The sequence below is a fragment of the Budorcas taxicolor genome, chromosome 5 (genome assembly GCF_023091745.1).
Source record: "Budorcas taxicolor isolate Tak-1 chromosome 5, Takin1.1, whole genome shotgun sequence".
Taxonomy (NCBI): Eukaryota; Metazoa; Chordata; class Mammalia; order Artiodactyla; family Bovidae; genus Budorcas; species Budorcas taxicolor.
The window spans coordinates 42,986,346-43,006,132 of NC_068914.1; the positions used below are offsets into that span (position 1 = coordinate 42,986,346).

A 19,787-nucleotide genomic window follows, 5' to 3' on the forward strand; every position below is an offset into this window, starting at 1 on the left:
GAGCAGATTAGCCTGTGACCTTGAGCAGGCTAACAGCTTCAAGAATCAGCTTCCCAAACCAACTGTAAAATGCAGCCCATAATGCTATCCCCCCAGGTGACTGAAGAGACAATGAGGATGTATTTAAGCGCTCCACAGGGGGCCTGGCACACAAATGGTAATGGCTATTATTACAAATAAGAATAAATGTCAAAAGGTGCAGCAGTAAAAGGTGAATGCATTTTAAGAGTGTGATAAGAAGTGGTAATTGAGCAGCCCCCCACCCCACCCAAGACAGACCATAATCACAGTCCCCAAACATCAGTCGCATCCATCCGATAAAGACAACGTATCTATAAAGTATCTTCTCTTTATTTAAGTTAAACAATTTTCAAGGATGGTTTCCATCTATAAAATGGACAAAGTACAAGCTCTGTACAGCAGTTCTTTTTAAAAATCAACTGGAAAAAAAATTACCAAACTATATTTTGAATCTGCAAAACATACTCACAGATACCATCATTTTAGCTTTTATGAAGACATAACAAAGACCAGCACAGAGAAGACAACTAATTTTGCCACGCTTTGCTCAAAGGGCTCCTAGGAAAGAAAGTTTACTTGTAAAAACAGGAGTGGGAGGGTGGGGCAGTCCCAATGACTAAAAAGCAATCCAGCCACAGTAAGTCACTTTGGCACACTGTGTCATGTAAACATAGCTCACCTTAGAGAGCCCTCCCAGCCCACCTCTGCTCGCAACGCCCACACCATCCAAGGCTACCACCCCCACCAGCTCAGGGATGGGGAGTTGCCCCCCAGGGCCCAGGGGGACCCATCTTGATGTTACCAAGCTTGGTAAGACTTCTGGGTGGGGTGGAGGTGTGTGGGCGAAAGATTTGTCAAGAATCTGATGACAATTTGCTTCACTTGAAAGCCAAATTTAATTTCCACTCATGGGATTTTTTTTTCCTAACAGTAGTAGTAGCCTACTACCTAGCCAGTAGTAGGGCTGGGTGACTGCTTCCTGGCCCACCTGCATTCAGCAGCCTTGTACAGGTATCCAGGACTCATCCCAAGAGCTTACTGGTGGTCAAGATCAGCCTCTGAAGATAGGGGTGTGCAGAGTTAATCCAACCAGGGCCTCCCTGTCTGCTGAAAATACACCTGGTTGGTTGGCAGGGGGCAAAAACGCACAGGACAAAGTCACCCAGCCAGGCCTCCAGGCCTGAGCACACTGTCATGAAGCAAACCCACGTGGGGCTTTTGCAGTGGAGGAAGAAAGACCAACATCCCCTTTCCTAGAAGAAACAGGCAGGAAAGAGCTGCACTTGGCAGACTGTCTACCTGGCAGAACCCTTTGGGGCCACTTCCCTGTGACCACCCAGGCCCTCCAGAGGGGCCAGGACATGTGCCCATGTGACTCCTCATCAGGTCTGGCACCTGAAGCGTTGGGCCAGGGGGCGCAGGAAGACAGGAGGGCAGTAATCCTGGGAGTGACTGGGGCACCCTCCTGCGGGCGCTGCAGCTGGGCCACCACTGCATGTGAGCCCCTCAGAGGCCAGGAGGGCTCTGCGGGCCAGGCCAGGGGTCAGGGAGGGCCTCAGGCCTCTTCCTGCTTGACTTTTAGTTTACAACTGGCTCTTGTGTTATGCTGACACAAGCCTCCTTCCTAAGCCACAAAGCTCCTGTTTGTACCCTGAATCCTCAGTGTCAACGAGTAGGTGTTCACTTTCCCTAATTCTTGACCCAAAGCCCCTGAGGCAGGCGGGACAGGGCCCAGCGCGCCCAGGCCCTCACACAGCGCCCCATGCTGCCTGTGACAGCTTCCCACCATCACTGGGAGCTGGGAGATTGTTTTTTACTCAACTTTATCCTTAGAAAACAGAAATATAATTTACAAAGACCCAAAGCAATATCTGTCAAAATAAGTAACCCATCCAGGGTTTACAGACACCAAGGGCACAAAAAGTGGATTTCAACACACAGCATGACTCCCAGCTGAAGCCAAACCGAGATGCTGGGGTCGGGGCCTCCGAGCAGCGCTAGCCTCCGCGGGGGTGGAGGGGGGTACCGCGCAGCGGGCACAGCGGCACCACCTCACCTATAAGGCTCCGGGGGCTATGGAAGCCCCTTCCTCCTGCCGGCCCCTCCTCCTCACGGCTATGATGAGCTTTGTGGAGAAATTACAAGATGAGGATGACTTACGGAAACCATAGGAACTGACCGTACATTCTCTCCTCATATATATCTGGGTTTAGTGTCCCACCGTAGAAAAGTTCATATCCAAAGAGAGCAGGTACACCACATGGAAGGGGTCTGCGCTGGTAAGACAGTTGGGAGGAAGGCCCGGGGAAACACCGTGGCCGTGACCGGGGTGGACCCCGCACAGATGTCTGGATCTGGGTGGAGGCTGGAGAGGCCCCCTCACTGTGCGCAGGGCGCCCCTTCTCTCCCGGTCCACCCTCCGGGGCGCGGTGCTCTGCAGGGGGCGCTGGGCGGCCGGGGCGCAGGGCCGAGGAGGGCGCGGCAGCTCCATCTCCTCGCGGCTCTGGTGCCGCCCGCACTGCGCTGAGGTCTCCCGACCTGCAGACCATGATGGAATACTGAGGTATATAGTTTCTCGGAAAGTTTAAGAAACAGACTTGATGACGTGCTCGTCGCTGGGCGGCCAGGCACGGGCAGACGTGGGAGGCTCCACTACGGCTGCAGGTTGAGCGAGAACTTCCACTGCTGCGACAGCGCCGGGCCGCACACCTCCACGCTCAGGCCGCCTGTCTTGGCTGCGCGGCTGTCCAGGCAGAGGTTGCTGCCCACATGCCGCAGCTTAGAATTGCCCTCGATCTGCTCCCATTTCTGCAAAAGACAGGACACCTTACAACAGGGGTGCCAACAGGGGAGGACGCAGGGGGTCTGCTCTCCAGGTCTGCTGGCTCTGCTCAAGACAAGGTCCCTGACTACAAGGGACAGGCGGGTACAGCAGCCCTGGGACAAAACAGATGTCTCTGAGGGCCAAGAAGAGACCAGCGCGCTCTACGGGGTTTGCAGCTCAAAACCTCTTCTCTGGAGACCACTTTCCTGCCCCATCCTTTCCCCTCTTCTGGCATCTCCTCATCCAAGCCCTGGGCTCAGGGTCCTTGTTCCTCCTCAGTCTTAACAAGGACCTGACACACAGGAGGATTTCCGGGAGGGACTTTGTGCTCATTCACAAGAAGGGCCTCATCTGAGGGTATTTCCCCCGAGGAAGGAGCCACAGGAACCGGGCTGGCACCAGGAGGGCCCGGGCTGCCCCGGCTGTTGAAGGCAGCTCTGCCCAGCCCGGCGTCGGTCACCTCCGAGGGCCCACTTACACTCAGGGCCTTGTGCTGTACCAGAGGGATGGGGAGCAGCCAAATGAGAGGGAAGTGGATGCCGGTATGGATGGAATGCTGTGCTGGGGAGCCCACTTCTCCACTCTCTGTGGTCTCACCCTTTCCACCTTGGTGGGCGTGAGAAGCTCATCTCAGCCACCCTGAGTCCCCAGGTACAGCCTGCCAAGTTCCACATGTGCTGTCCAGGGTGTAACACCATACTGCTGTGTGTACACACCTGTGCCCCACTGAACCCAGACCAGCCCACCAGGTAAACCAGAAAACAAGCCCACAGCCCAGCTGCAGGAAACCTGAGGGCCTCTCACCCTGTTGTTCATCCGTATGTAAAAATCTCTAATGTTTGTTCTTAAAAAAAGTAACATGCTTTTTTCTTTCAAAAGCTCTCCCTTCATTAATGCAGGCTGTGATTCTAATTAATTCTCTACACTGTGTACACTGAGGCTCCTTTCTGTCGGTAGTTTTGCAAATCCTTTGGACACCATGGAATTAAATTTTCTTACTCCTGCTTTCCTTTCTCCTTTGACTCTGCAAATGCACAGTCAAAACACAAATATACAGATGTGCCTGGAAGCCAAATGTTTCAACTGGCAAGACAGTGCAGTTTCGAAACAGAACTCTCTGAGGAGCCTCCTCTCAAAGGGCAAGTAACTAAGGTGGGAAAGAGGCAAAGCACGGTGGGGAGGAGCTCTCCACTGGGACTGGCTACACAGGGCCCTGCATGGATACGCCTGTGGGGACCTGGGAAGCCTCTTGATCCAGCCTGCTGGCTGGGAGTTTTGCCAACAGTGAAATGTATTACAATCTCCCATCGCCTCCCCCTTCACTCCTCTCCCCTTCGCTGTCACTCCTGCTATTTTCCTGCTGTCACATGAAATGTGTCTGTACTGCCAACATCCGTGTGTCACTCTGAGTGGCCAGGACCCGTTTGACAAAGAATGTGGGATGGATGGACCGTGACTGTTCTCTCAGTGAGCTCTGCCTGTGTCTCAGCGTCAGCCAGATGGAGGGCTTAAAAAATGCTGACACCCCAGCTCCATCAGCAGAAGGCGGCCTCAAGCCCTGGACCCAGAGGGCTGTGGTGGGGCAGGCAGACTTCTCAAATGCTGAGGGTCCACTGAAGGGCCACACCTTCTCTAACAGGCAAGCTCTCACTGTAGGAGACTCCTCCAGAGATGGAGCATCTGTATGTCTGCAACAAAGGCTTGGAGTTCAGATAAGGTCATCACGTTATCCCTCCTCTATGCACAGACGCCCCTGCCCTGACACCCAGGCAGCACACCTGGCTTGACTCATGTTTCCTAATGCCGACCGGCAGGTCCCAGGAGGTCAGGGCAGGAACAGGGACTCCTTTGTTTAACAGTCCCTCCTTCTCACTTGGGTGCCACAGACATCAAAACAGACAGGCATTTAAGGACCAGATGGGGTTCGGCAGAGCAGGGCGGGGGGGCACCCAGAACCAGGTGGGGGACAAAGGAGAGACTTTGCAAGTGTTTCCAGACACCTGGGATCCAAGCAAGGGGCCTGGTCTGGGCTGCGCTGTCCCGGGCACCCTTCTATAAGTGAGTGGTGGGTAGGAAACCCGTGTGGGGTCCTGGCTCCAGCAGGCCCCAGGCCTCAGTTTCCCTAGACCTGCCTGTCTCGTGAGGAGGGACAGAAGAGAATAAGCCCAGGTGTCCGGCGAAAGTCATTTAGGGGCTGCACTAGCCACTTCCCCTGGGCTCAAAAAAGGCTTTGCCCCCAAGGCAGCACCAGGGCACAGATCAGAAAACACCAGCTAAAAAACGTAAATGTACATTCTGAACAGTTTGAAAAAGATAACTTGAGTGTGTGTGTGTAACATATCTACTTGCACCTTAATCATTTACAATTTATAAACTTAAAAGGGAAAATATTTAATGAATAAACAAAAACGTGGAATTTCTCTTCAAAATGTCCAGTGGTGGGGGCCTTCCCTGGTGGTCCCGTGGTTAGGACTCTGTGCTTCCGCTGCAGGGGGCACAAGTCCATCCCTGGTCAGGAACTAAGATCCCACATGCAGCCCAGCCAGTGCACCCCACCAGCAATGAGGCCGGCTGAACCAGTGGAAGTTCAGCTTTGCTTTAAAAATGAGTTTATGACTTTACTCATGAGTAGTTAATGAAATACTGACCCACAAACCAGCCTAGAAAAGACAGCCAAAAAAAAAAAAAAGAAAAGACAGCAAGGTTCATGATAATGTCTCCAAAGGAGGTGTGTGTGTGTTTAAATTCAATTTTTATTCCAAAGACTGTAATGGGTAGAAAGAAAATAGCCAAAACTAGAAACAACTGCCTTAACTGGAAATTAGAAGTAGTTGATTTGCAGGTGAGCAAACAGTAGGTGATAGTCTTGGCACTCTGATAACAGCTATAACCAAGAAGGCATAAAAATAACCAATGTCCTGATACATAATATGGATGTGTGGCACATACAGTAAATGACAAGAAAGGAAGAAAGGAAAAGGAAAGGGAAAAAAAAATCCACAAAACCCCCAAACTCAGAAATTAACAGTAATTTAAGAACATACCATAGTGAAGACTTTTGGTAGCAAAATTTTCGCAATTCTTAAAATAGGAGTCTTCAAAAGTACTTAAGTTCAAAAGCTAAAAAAACTGAAGACAGAACAGTTATACTGGCTTAGAAGAGCTGCCACCTGTCACAAGGATGACAGTCAGCCCTAGTTCCAAACACAATGATAACCAGTGCAGCCAAAAAAACAATGTCCAGGGATGTGGGGAGGATATAAGCCACATTAGGCCTCTGGCTTCAGAAATAAAGGGCTCTTCATAGATACTGTTTTATAAAATGCAGGTCTTTCCTTTCAGGGTTGGGGGTTTATCAGCAAGGAAGTGAAACACCTCCTCTGAGCTGACGTTATCATGAACTCCACTATCTTTTCTAGGCTGGTTTGTAGGTCACTGTCTCACTAACTTCTCATGAGTAAAGTCATGAACTCTCATCTTTAAAGCAAAACTGAACTCCATTGGTTCGGCCAGCCTGGTTCCTGGCGGGCTGCCCTGGGCCACTCCGGTGCTGCAGAGGAGCCAGCGCCCAGGACTCTGCCAGGTCACTCCCGGCTCTGGGGCCAGGGGTCCGTGCCTCCAGGCAGGGTTGGCGGCAGGGAGCTGCAATCCACGCACCCCAGCCACCAGCACCCCCATGCGTCAGGTGCTCCCAGGCACCGCCAGACACAGTCTTCCCTGGCGCAGGAGGCCTGTCTCAGGGAGGGCCCAGCCTGGCTCATCTGGCCCCCAGGGGGAACGGGAACCACCTCTGGTGCTGGCACTCCCACCCCAGTGCCCAGCCCTCGTTGACCTGCACAGGAGCTAAACACGTAGCTGCAAAGCACAGCCCTGCCTCTGCAGCCTATTAAAGGGGAGGCTCAACACAAAGAGATGAATCCAGAGGTGACAGGATAAATACCTAGGATGGTGGACTCTGGCAGAAGCGGCCCACAGCAGATGGACTGGCCTGTGTGGCACCCATCCCGTGCTCCTCACAGTGACCCCAGCGCAGGATTTGCTGGGTGTTCACAGCTTGTCAGGGGCTCCACGTGGGGACACAAGACGGCACAAGTCACAGGTGCCCCCAGTGAACACCCAGCCCCTGGGACCCCAGCCCTGGGGCAGGGGGGAGCTGGCTCGGGCTCGTCCCTACTGGCACCTACCTGCCTGCTGTCATTCTCCCGGCAGCCCTGCAGCTTTATGAGGGAGCCAGGCGCCCGGTCCACCACGGTCAGGCACAAGTCCATGTGCTTCACCGACTTTTCCTTGGTAAGGGCCCATTCCTGCAACACAAACCCGAGGTCAGGGCTCGGCTCACGGGGCTACGGGGTGAGGATGCAGCAAGGAAGGGCCCAAGAAGGGAGGCATGCAGGGAACAGGCTTCAGGAGCCCCAGCCAGCTCAGGGCCAGCAAGGGACTTTGTGCCCAAGAGCAAGTCTCCAGCAGGAGTGGCAGGAGCTTCACCTCTGAGCACGAGGCCAACGCCAGTAAGTACTTCAGCCCAAACACAGGCTAGCGCTCCACACTCCATCCTCCATCATTAACTGTGAGCTGTGAACACTGCAGCCCCAGCTTGTCACCCACGGGTGGACAGTTAGGGCCAACGTTTCCTTGGAATGACTCTGGCCTGACACAGGTACAGTTTGGAAATAGCATTTATGACTGTGGCTGTCCTGTGAGAAATTATAAACCACATACAGCATATTTAGCCTCACTACCAACCACTAAGCCAGGCTACTGATGCGTGTGAAGCTCTGTGAGCTCCCTACGAATGGATCCAGGTCTTTGCCCTCACATGGCACAGCCAGCCCTGGGTGCCCAGAATGTGCCTGGCACTGTTCTAAGCCCTTTATACAATAGTCCCATGAGAGGCTATTATTAACTCCATTTTACAGATGAGAAAACTGAGCCAGAAAGTGCTGAAATAACTTGCCTATGATCTTAAAGAACAGACATACATGTGAGCACACGCACACGCACACACACACACCCCTTAAAAGCTGAGAGCAGAACCCTTTATTCCGAACACTAAACAAGAGCATGAGAAAGGGGAGGAGGCTGAGAAGGGGACGCGATGGGTGAGTATGACCAGGCAGGAGAGGTAGGAAGTCTGCTCTGGGCAGGGCCACAGTGGAGGCAGGAGGACACGGCTTCTGACCTTCACTCTAGGACTTGATGCTTGCAAAAGGATAAAACCCACATGAGGCCCCAGGATCTGGAGCCTCTTCTAAGTCAGAATCCCTCAGGAGGTGCCCTCTCTGCTTCTTCTGTACCCCAAGGAAAGCTGCTGTAAGTCAATCTGTCTATTCATCTGTCTACTCATCCACCCAGTGACTGTCCACTGAGTGCCCACACATTTAAAGGCATTCTCTGAGGTCTGGACCCATGGCAGGGAAGACAGGCCAGGGAAGACACAGGCCAGGTCTTGCTCCCCAGAGGCTCTGTCCCTTGTGGGGAGAGTAGGTATCACCCTAGTGCTTGTGTTGTGTAACATGGGGCACAATTGAGCATTGTGCAGAGATTGTTTTCCTGTTCTCTGCTCTCAGGGGACAGAGCTAAGGGAAGGATGCAGAATCTTTTAAAGAAGCCTCATTGCTCCTCACCTAAATCACCTTGGAGCAGATGGTCTGTTATCAGAACAGTGTTAACATCTGGGGGCCACACATGCACCCCAACCCACTCAGCAGTGAGATATGAGTCCAGCTCAGGGGGTGGCTGTGGGGCAGAGGCTTGGGCCACATCCAGTAAAGGGAAGCCCCAGGGGGGGCTTCTTTGTCCCCTGACAGGGGTTCAGACTAGGCAGCCCCCTCGAATCCCTCAGCTTCAACTTTCTCACCTTCTGATTAGTATTTCTCAAAGCGAACTCCAGTAGGAATTCTACGAAAAGTTGCTTCCAGGTCAAGTAAATTTGGGAAACACTGAATTTGGACCATTTGTCACTGTTGCAAATTTACCAGTAGCCTATGAGAGGCTCTGAAAAGTCCTAGAGGAGAAGAACCTGTGTGGCCTGTCTTCCATGGAAGCCCAGAGCCCTGTGCCCACCCATCCCCGGGGCTCTTGGTTCTGAGTATGCAGCGCTTTCTCAGAAGGGCCACGTGCTGGGCCGTGAGGGTGGTTCCAGTCTTCCAGGAGGCTGTCCTTCCCAGGGACGGGGGGGAGTAGGGTGCCTCAAAGCAGCACCCAGTGCCACGGAGGTGCCAGGAGGGGGCAGAGCCTGCACCTTCCATTCTTCTAGGTGTTCTTGTACAACAGGGACACGGAGCTCGGCCTCTCCATTTAGTAAGAGGAGTGATGGGGCAGCCCTCTGTATGGGGAGGGGTTTTCAATTGTTCTTGGAAGCTGTTGGGGGCTTTGCTGATCTCCACGGAAAGCTCACATCTGAATGTTTCTACAATCTTCCTGCCACCGTATACTTCATTACTTTAAAACAGACTTTACACTGAATCCCAGAAAAACTAATTCAGCTACGCAAGCAGCAGAGATTGCTGCCATTTCCTTTTTCTGCTGCATGTTAGTGATCTAAATTTGCAAATAAAGTTCATGAATATTTAAGAAGTACTTTTTCAAGCTGCCACTCTTAAATTTTCCCATTTCCTGTGTGTCTGCTGAGGCCCAGCCAGAAACCAGATGACACATCTTACCCTTTCAGAGCCGCGTCCAATTTCCCATAAGGACATGCTATTTAGTTCACGCGTGGCTACGTGAGTTGCAGTGAAATACAGTGAGAACTTCACACCCTGTTAGCCTCACCAGTTTCCAGTGCTGGGCATCCACATGTGGCCAGTGGTGCTGTGCTGAGTGGTGCAGATCTAGAACCTTCTCTTCCGCACACAGAGGACTACAGGGCGGTCTGATCTGGAGAGGGGCTCACTGCGTCCAGCTTGGTCCACGGAGGACGGTGCTCCCTGACTGGGGGTGGAAGTGTCGCACTGCCTTGCTATTACCTGCCCCTTTGCGTCCTTCCTGCTGGGAAACCCTCCTTGCCCAGCACTCACGGAGGGCCACCCAGCCTGGAGGGCTTCCAAATACCCTGATGCTCTAATTCCAGATTCATGCAATCAGGATTTCTGTGCGTGGGACCCGGGATCCATGCTGCCCCAAAGTTTCTGGGCTCTTCTGCTGAGAGCCAGGGAGGTAGCCCGCCTTGGGATATGAGCTGGAGCCGGCTGGGGGCTGTCTGCTCCCCACGTCCCGCCTGTCACACGTCTGGACAACCACAGAGACAACACCACCCGGAGCAGACAGGAGGCCAGGAACTGGAGGCTGCCATCTGTCCAGACGTTTCTCAAGAGGATGGAGCACAGCCAACTTCACACAAAGGCAGGCACCCTCTTTAGAAAATAGTTCCATTTAAAGAAGACTCTGGGATACACTGAGCTCAAGTGACTTTTTTTTCCAATGGCAGGCCCCCTAAGAGTAGATGGCAGCACCCAGCACTGCCCAGCCATTTTTGTGTCCAAAGCCCTCATTCTACCACATGCCTGTTATCAACTCACAGGAAAACCACTTTCCAGAACACTGTCCTCTGGGAGACAGACCACAGCTGGGTCTGTCAAGTCCTCACTCACCTTGCTCCTTTCCCACGAGGACAGAGCTGTGAGTGTTCACATATAAGCTGTTATCATCTAATGGGCAGCCCTAGCAGCTGTGGGTAAGCACCTGCACACACAGACCTGGGCAGGCACAGATGCAGACAGGTGCCCTGGCATGAGCACACGGCCCAGGGTGTCAGTGCAGAGAGGAGGATGGGGGGAGGGGAGACCCAGGTCGCCCGCCCTGCGCACCAGAGCCCACCCAAGGCTGACCACAGCTCCAGGAGGACATCCCCTCTGACCCCGAGGCCAGCTGTGAGCAGGTGGCCATCTCAGGAGGAGGGAAAAGGAAGGAGGAGGTGAAAGGAAGTGTGGCCTCAGGCCCCTCACCTTCCCCGGTGCCCCATGCACGTACCTGGTTGCCCCCAGCATTGTGACACTCGTAAACTCCAACAACACCATCAGCGAAGTGGCCCAAAGTGTCCAGGCAGTTGGTTCCCTGCTGCAAGGCCCCAAAAGCTATATCCTGATGGTCAGGAACCCTGAAATCAAGGAGACAGTCACTCACTGCACTCAGGGTTGCTGGCTCCCTGTCTGCCCAGCCCCCAACCTGTGCTCAGAGCCCTCAGAAAGGAGCCAGGCAGTGAGAGAGTAAGGGCACCCTCAGGTCAGGTGCCCCCAACACAGGCCCAGCTGCACCCTAAGACGGCATGGCTTCAAGATTCTCAATCCCTGACCCTACAGGGAAAATTTTAGGTTGAAGTAGTCTTTTTGTTTTGTACCAGAGAAATTTTTCTGGAAAGAAAATGCTCCTTTTCTCTTTAGTGTTACTTGTTCAAAGTCACTTAGAAAAGCAATTAATGTGGTCAGATCCTGCTGCTTGGAACTTTCCAAGCTCCAAGACTGAGGACTAACCTTTACCTAAGAGAGGGGAGAACACAGGTGGGTCAGCCACATGTCCTGGTGCCAGCAGAGCAAGAGAGCACAGTGGCGGGGCGGCCGGCTGCAGGGTCAGAGCTGGCCCCAGGCCTGCCTTGGCTGCACACCAGCCTTGCACGCTGCTGTGCGCCCTCCTCCTCAGTGGGGTTGTTTCAGGGGCTACAGAGCAGCCCTCAGCGTGGCTAGGCCCACAGGCTCATGCAGGGAAGGCAGAGAGTGTCGCTGATGCAGCACAAATATCAGGCTGGTGCCCCCCTTGCTGGGCATGGTCGAGGCTGGACGATCTACCCATGGCTGTGGTGTGAATGCTTTACACATGTGATCCCACATGGCACAGGGCCCATGGTCGCCCCAAATCACCGGGGATCTCGGGTCAAAACTGCTGTAATGTTACCGCATCTGGTCACCAGGCACAGGCCAGTGACACTGAAGCGCCAGGAGGGGCTGTGGTCCACTGCTGTGAGCCCCTGGGCTGCTGAGGGACTGCTGTAACGTCACCGCATCTGGTCACACAGGCCAGTGACTGACACTAAAGTGCCAGGAGGGTCTGTGGTCCACTGCTGTGAGCCCCTGGTCTGCGGAGGGAGAGGCAACGGCTGGGACATTACACTGCCGCTGGCCTGCCCAGAGCGGGCAGGGAGGGGACTTCTGTTCTTCCCCTTCCTGGGGTGTATGGGAAACACAGCAGAGGGACCCCGAGAGCGCAGTAAGTGGACAGCAGCAGAGAGGCCGTGTGGCCTCAGACGAAGCTCTGTGGCCAGGGCTCTGAGAGCCCTTTAGCATAGAAGGGGATGGTGGTGACTCCGCAGTCACAGCCTCTGTGTGCAGACACATTTCCTGCTGTGAAATGCACTGGGAAAAGTCAGAGAAAGGAATGTGCCCCACTGAGGCAAGCCCTGTCTGCTGACTCCTCTAAGAAGAAGTCCAGAGCAGCCTGAAGCCCACAGACCCACAGGCCTCCTGCTGTGCCTCAGGATGCGAGTGGGCAGGCATTAAAACAACAGGCCAGTGTGGTTATTTGAGCCTCTGCTGGGCGCTCACCCCTGCTGGCCAAGCCTTGGTCTCAATCCCTACACAACTGCAGGGGGCAAAGGAGCCTCAAGGGGGAGTCCCAGGCAGGGGGAGCCTGTGGGCTGGGGACAAGGGCACCCCCTTGGGGAGCCTGAGGACAGCGGCAGGGCACAGCTCCTGGCCTCTCCCCCTAACACGACCTTCCTTCCACCTCCAGGCCCTGCACCCGGTGGGCGCTGGCTGCCTCCGAATCCTTCTGAAGCAGAACCCGGCCCCGGGGCCTCACCTTAGCTCTGGGTAGACATTTTCCAGGTACCATTTGAAAGGCTTGCAGTTAAGTTTCTTCCTGAGCTCCAGTCGGCTCTGAATACTGGAGAAGGAGACAAGATTCTTTAAGATAAATTTAAAAAACAGATGGGCTCTACATCAAACCTGGAAATCTGCCGATGAGAAAAAGAGCTGGGGCAGGCAGTGGGGACTGGATCATCCACACTGCTGTTTGGACTCCTCTGTCCCCCCGTGCTTCCCGAGAGGGCCCTCGCTACCCTTGAGCAGAGTCCCCTCTTTGACACCTGATCAGCTTACGGCGTGGGCTGCCCCTGCCCTTGTTACACGCGCGCGCGCACACACACACACACACACACACACACACACACACGATCCCAAGAAGCAAAACAGCGAGAGGCCATGGGTCACACTCACTTTCCATAAGGGACATTTCTGGCAGAAGGCACTGCTGCGTAGTAGAAGTTCTTATACTCGTCCATCCAGACCTCTGCTGCCCGGCGGGTGTTACTAGAAACGAAACAAATCTCCTTGAGCCGTGAGCTGCCTTCTCTCCATCGGCGCTGCTTGGTTTGCACTGAGCAAGTGCTGCGGAGGCTTCAGGGTCAGGCTTCTGGGGGGCTGGCGGCCTGACAGGGGCCCACATGGATCAGGGAGCAGGCTGTCCCCCACCCCTAGGTGCCTTCAGGTGGCTGGCATTCAGCAGGTATCACTGAACAACAAATACAACCTCCTCATCTTTCTTTGAACACAGATTGTCAAAGAGCAAAAGTCAAAGTTAGAATGACTGCACAGGGAGCTATTTTAAAACAGGGACGTGGCTGTACCACCAAGAAGGACTGAAGAGGATCACTCTCAGTAACTCTTCGTTGTGTAGCCCAGAAGGCTGGTGTCAGGGAGCAAAACCAAGAATCCTTGACCTCTTCTCTCTGGCCTTTCTCATCACGCCTGCGATGGAGAGCTATGACCAAACAGCTCCGGGAAAGTTGAGAGCAAATCACAGTTACTATTAAATTACTTCGGGTAGAGCTGAGCTGAGAGCACCCTGTTTGGACCAGAAATAGTGAGGGAGAGTAGTATATGCCCCACATTTGGGGTTCCTACTGTCCTGTGCAGAACAGGCTTCTCTAGAAGGCCAGAAGACCCCACACTGACATCTCACAATCACGGAGAGAAACAACCTATGATCAATAAGGCCAGTGGGACAAGCTACCTTGGAATGTATGATATGTACTAAAGGCCGCCACATGCCCGGCACCAGCATCTTCTCCTGCCAGCGTTCTCCTTAGAGCATCTGTGGAGTAGCACTAAGGCAGTGAGCGTCTCTGCTCCAGTATCCCTGGACTCTGCTCCAAAGTAGACTCACATTTTGGGCTGAGACACCGTTCTCTTTTAGAACCCATAAGGCATTCCATGCTTCTAAGATAAATACATTAGGGAGACAATATTCATATTCTACAAGAATAGGTATTGTTCCCCTATTAGAAAGGTCTTTTTAAAATGGAAAGTGAAAGAAAGGGAAAGTTGCTCAGTCATGTCTGACTCTTACGGACCCCATGGACTATAGAGTCCATGGAATTCTCCAGGCAAGAATACTGGAGTGGGTAGCCTTTCCCTTCTCCACGGGATCTTCCCAACCCAAGGATCAAACTGAGGTTTCCACATTACAGGCAGATTCTTTACCAGTTGAGCCACAAGGGAAGGCCATGAATACTGGAGTGGGTAGCCTATCCCTTCTCCAGGGGATCTTCCAGACCCAGGAATCAAACTGGGGTCTCCTGCACTGCAGGTGGATTCTTTACCAGCTGAGCTATAAGTGGGGAGCCTTCAAATCATCTGAGTTACAATTACTAAAATAATTTGTTTGGGGCCTATATCCTTCTTGGCACCTCTTCTGTCAGGTCCATACCATTTCTGTCCTTTATTGAGCCCATCTTTGCAATGAAATGTTCCCTTGGTATCTCTAATTGTCTTGAAGAGATCTCTAGTCTTTCCCTTTCTATTGTTTTCCTCTATTTCTTTGCATTGATTGCGGAGGAAGGCTTTCTTCTCTCTCCTTGCTATTCTTTGGAACTCTGCATTCAAATGGGTATATCTTTCCTTTTCTCCTTTGCTTTTCGCTTTTCTTCTTTTCACAGCTATTTGTAAGACCTCCTCAGGCAGCCATTTTGCTTTTTTGCATTTCTTTTTTGTGGGGATGGTCTTGATCCCTGTCTCCTGTACCATGTCACGAACCTCTGTCCATAGTTTATCAGGCACTCTATCTATCAGATCTAGGCCCTTAAATCTATTTTTCACTTCCACTGTATAATCAGAAGGGATTTGATTTAGGTCATACTTGAATGGTCTAGTGGGTTTCCCTACTTTCTTCAATTTCAGTCTGAATTTAGCAATAAGGAGTTCATGATCTGAGTTACAGTCAGCTGCTGGTCTTGTTTTTGCTGACTGTACAGAGCTTCTCCATCTTTGGCCGCAAATAATATAATCAATCTGATTTCGGTGTTGACCGTCTGGTAATGTCCATGTGTGGAGTCTTCTCTTGTGTTGTTGGAAGAGGGTGTTTGTTATGACCAGTGAGTTCTCTTGGCAAAACTTTATTAGGCTTTGCCCTGCTTCATTCTGTACTCCAAGGCCAAATTTACCTGTTACTCCAGGTGTTTCTTGACTTCCTACTTTTGCATTCCAGTCCCCTATAATGAAAAGGATATCTTTTTCCGGTGTTAGTTCTAGAAGGTTTATAGGTCTTCACAGAACTGTCAACTTCAGCTCCTTCAGCATTATTGGTAGGGACATAGACTTGGATTATCGTGATACTGAATGGTTTGCCCTGGAAACGAACATAGATCATTCTGTCGTTTTCGAGATTGCATCCAAATACTGCATTTCAGACTCTTTGTTGCCTATGATGGCTATTCCATTTCTTCTAAGGGATTCTTGCCCACAGTAGTAGATATAATGGTCATCTGAGTTAAATTCACACATTCCAGTCCCTTCCTAGAATGTTGATGTTCACTCTTGCCATCTTCTGTTTGGCAAGAATACACAGAAGAACTGTACAAAAAAGATCTTCACAACCCAGTGAATCACGATGGTGTGATCACTCACCTAGAGCCAGACATCCTGGAATGTGAAGTGAAGTGGGCCTTAGGAAGCATCACTATGAACAAAGCTAGTGGAGCTGATGGAATTCCAGTTGACCTATTTCAAATCCTAAAAGATGATGCTGTGAAAGTGCTGCACTCAATGTCAGCAAATTTGGAAAACTCAGTCGTGGCCACAGGACTGGAAAAGGTCAGTTTTCATTCCAATCCCAAAGAAAGGCAATGCCAAAAAATGTTCAAACTACTGCACAATTGCACTCATCTCACACACTAGTAAAGTTATACTCAAAATTCTCCAAGCCAGGCTTCAGCAATACTTGAACCGTGAACTTCCAGATGTTTAAGCTGGTTTTAGAAAAGGTAGAGGAACCAAAGATCAAATTGCCAACATCTGCTGGATCATCAAAAAAGCAAGAGAGTTCCAAAAAAACATCTATTTCTGCTTTATTGACTATGTGAAAGCCTTTGTCTGTATGGATCACAATAAATAGTGGAAAATTCTGAAAGAGATGGGCATACCAGACCACCTGACCTGCCTTTTGAGAAAACCGTATGCAGATCAGAAAGCATCAGTTAGAACTGGACATGGAACAGCAGACTGGTTCCAAATAGGAAAAGGAGTACGTCAAGGCTGTCTATTGTCACCCTGCTTATTTAACTTATATGCAAAGTACATCATGAGAAACGTTGGCTGGATGAAGCATAAGCTGGAATCAAGATTGCTGGGAGAAATATCAATAATCTCAAGATACGCAGATGACACCACCCTTATGGCAGAAAGTGAAGAACTAAAGAGCCTCTTAAAGAAAGTGAAAGAGGAGAGTGAAAAAGTTGGCTTAAAGCTCAACATTCAGAAAACTAAGATCATGGCATCCGGTCCCATCACTTCATGGCAGATAGATGGGGAAACAGTGGAATCAGTGGCTGACTTTATTTTTGGGGCTCCAAAATCACAGCAGATGGTGACTGCAGCCATGAAATTAAAAGACGCTTACTCCTTGGAAGGAAAGTTATGACCAACCTAGACAGCATACTAAAAAGCAGAGACATTACTTTGCCAACAAAGGTCTGTCTAGTCAAGGCTATGGTTTTTCCAGTGGCCGTGTATGGATGTGAGAGTTGGACTATAAAGAAAGCTGAGTACCAGAGAATTGATGTTTTTGAAATGTAGTGTTGGAAAAGACTCTGGAGAGTCCCTTGGACTGCAAGGAGATCCAACCAGTCCATCCTAAAGAAAATCAGTCCTGAATATTCACTGGAAGGACTGATGCTGAAGCTGAAACTCCAATACTTTGGCCACCTGATGTGAAGAGCTGACTCATTTGAAAAGACCCTGATGCTGGGAAAGATTGAGGGCAGGAGGAGAAGGGGATGACAGAGGATGAGATATGAGATGGCATCACCGACTCAATGGACATGAGTTTGGGTGGGCTCCAGGAGTTGGTGATGGACAGACAGGCGTGGCGTGCTGCAGTTCATGGTGTCACAAAGAGTCGGACACGACTGAGCGACTGAACTGAACTGATCCTTCATATCAAGTGATATATGTGTCTAGATGGATCATTGTTTAGAAGACCCTGTAAGAGGCAGAGAAGATAGTTCGAATGTACCTGTCCTCTGATCTAGCAGTTCCCACATCTAGAAATTTACCTCAAGAAAATAACAAACCAGGAATGAAAACCTGCTTAATTTAGCACTGCTTACTATGGCAGAATAAACAGAAACTATAGAACCATCAGCAGTAAAGTGGTCAAACACATGGGCTCTCTGAGGCCATGAAAGATACAGGTGTACGTTTCACATGTTGCCACGGGAAGACGTCCCGACTTGATGGATGAAGATACGGTAGCAGCAGAAGAGCACACAGGTACGTGTGAGCAGGAGAAGAGTGGCGAGGAGGGGAATGGGGGAGAGCGAGACTGAAGGATGTTCTCACCAAACTAAAAGGTTTTAGGAAGTGCAATCATACAGCAGTTGCAAACCACCTAAAACTCATTAGTGATTAAGTCATTTCTCAACTTTAAATGCGAAGCCCCCTTTTCTGCCTACTTAATAAAAAAAGGTACGTAGGTAGCCTCAAAGAATGAGCCTCATGTGCTGCTCAACACCAGTTTAAATTCACTGACGCAAATATTTCTCAGGCGCCTATATGGCAAGGAGTCTTCTAGGAGCTGTAGGCACAGGGCACCTTGCCTTTGCTCCCCTCCCTGCCCAGCCTTGGTGCAGGCAAAGTAGTTCTGCCAGGAAGCAGGCAGGAGAGAGAGGGTGGGACTGGCCAGTCACACACACTACACAGGAAAAAGTTTGGTAAGAGAGTAAGTTTAAACTGCTGCTTTCTGTGTTTAATTTAATCGTAGTTGCCCTTACCATGAACACGTCTCACCATTAGCTGCTAACAGTAAACCCAAACGTCTCCCAAGGCACCCGCCCTGCAGCCCCATGGCTGTTCTGGCCTTGGCTCCCGGCCAGGGAGCTCTAATCCACATCCACATTAGCAACACTCTCCAGTCTCGTAAGAGGCTTTGTAAGAGGCTAACTGGAAACAAAGCTGTAAGAAAAAGAGAAGGAAGTGTCCAAGGGTTCTCACTCAACGGGTATCCAGGGACGTGCTTTGATGTAAGAGCTTGCAGGTGTGGCATCACCTGGCTCTCTCTAAAGCAACAGGGCACACATGTGCAGAATAAGGCAGGAACCCAGGAGCCCCTTCTGCACCCACTCCCTCATCGTCCCTGCCTGTCTGCCTCCTTCCCTTCCTCACACAATGACCTGCACAAATGAGATGGTTCTCTACCTGCCACCCTAAACCTACTTTAGAGTCTGTATCTCAATGCTGAAATCTAGCAGCCTCAAGCACTAACCGTACTTAGAGATTTGGATAAAAAATAACATGGACTCCAGAGCCAAGTGGCCAAGATTGAATACCACTTTCCAGCTGCATGAACTCAGACAAAGGAACTGAACCATTTTGTGCCTCAGTTTCTCGTACCCCTAAAGTGGAAATGGTGGTGATGGTTTAGGTCGCCAAGTTGTGTCTGACTCTTATGACCCCATAGACTGTAGCCCACCAGGCTCCCCTGTCCATAGGATTTTTCCATGGCAAGAACGGCAAGAATCCATGGCAAGAATATTGGAGTGAGTTGCCATTTCCTTCTTCAAGGGATCTTCCCGACCCAGGGAATGAACCTATGTCTCCTGCATGGCAGGCAGTCTCCAACATGACAGACAGATTCTTTACCACTGAGCCACCAGGGAAGCCCAGAAATAATAATACTTAATTTATAAGGCTTTATGAGGAGTATGCGACTGGAATGAAATAGTAAAGTAATGCTTAAAATTCTCCAAGCCAGGCTTTAGCAATACGTGAACCGTGAACTCCCTGATATTCAAGCTGGTTTTAGGAAAGGCAGAGGAACCAGAGATCAAATTGCCAACATCCGCTGGATCATCGAAAAATCAAGAGAGTTCCAGAAAAACATCTATTTCTGCTTTATTGACTATGCCAAACCCTTTGACTGTGTGGATCACAATAAACTGTGGAAAATTCTAAGAGAGATGAGAATACCAGACCACCTGACCTGCGTCTTGAGAAACCTGTATGCAGGTCAGAAAGCAACAGTTAGAACTGGACATGGAACAACAGACTGGTTCCAAATAGAAAAGGAGTACGTCAAGGCTGTATATTGTCACCCTGCTTATTTAACTTATATTTAGAGTACATCATGAGAAATGCTGGGCTGGAAGAAGCACAAGCTGGAATCAAGATTGCCGGGAGAAATATCAATAACCTCAGATATGCAGATGACACCACCCTTATGGCAGAAAGTGAAGAAGAACTGAAGAGCCTCTTGATCAAAGTGAAAGAGGAGAGTGAAAAAGTTGGCTTAAAGCTCAACATTCAGAAAACTAAGATCATGGCATCCGGTCCCATCACTTCATGGCAGATAGATGGGAAAACAGTGGAAACGATAGCTGACTTTATTTTTCTGGGCTCCAAAATCACTGCAGACGGTGATTGCAGCCATGAAATTAAAAGACGCTTACTCCTTGGAAGGA

The 19,787-nt window shown here is 50.7% G+C and overlaps 1 protein-coding gene across 1 annotated transcript in view; it reads right to left on the reverse strand.

Annotated features, from left to right (window-relative positions):
- Nucleotides 1-342: 342 nt before the first annotated feature.
- GALNT2 (polypeptide N-acetylgalactosaminyltransferase 2) overlaps nt 343-19,787 on the reverse strand; it is a 179,528-nt gene continuing 160,083 nt past the window's right edge. Inside the window, exons 12-16 of the mRNA XM_052639645.1 lie at nt 13,051-13,143; nt 12,635-12,718; nt 10,814-10,940; nt 7,030-7,149; nt 343-2,829 (exon numbers count right to left, since the gene is read on the reverse strand). Of these exons, the coding sequence (XP_052495605.1) occupies nt 2,674-2,829; nt 7,030-7,149; nt 10,814-10,940; nt 12,635-12,718; nt 13,051-13,143 (580 nt within the window). The 3' untranslated portion in view covers nt 343-2,673. The remainder of the gene's footprint in view (nt 2,830-7,029; nt 7,150-10,813; nt 10,941-12,634; nt 12,719-13,050; nt 13,144-19,787) is intronic.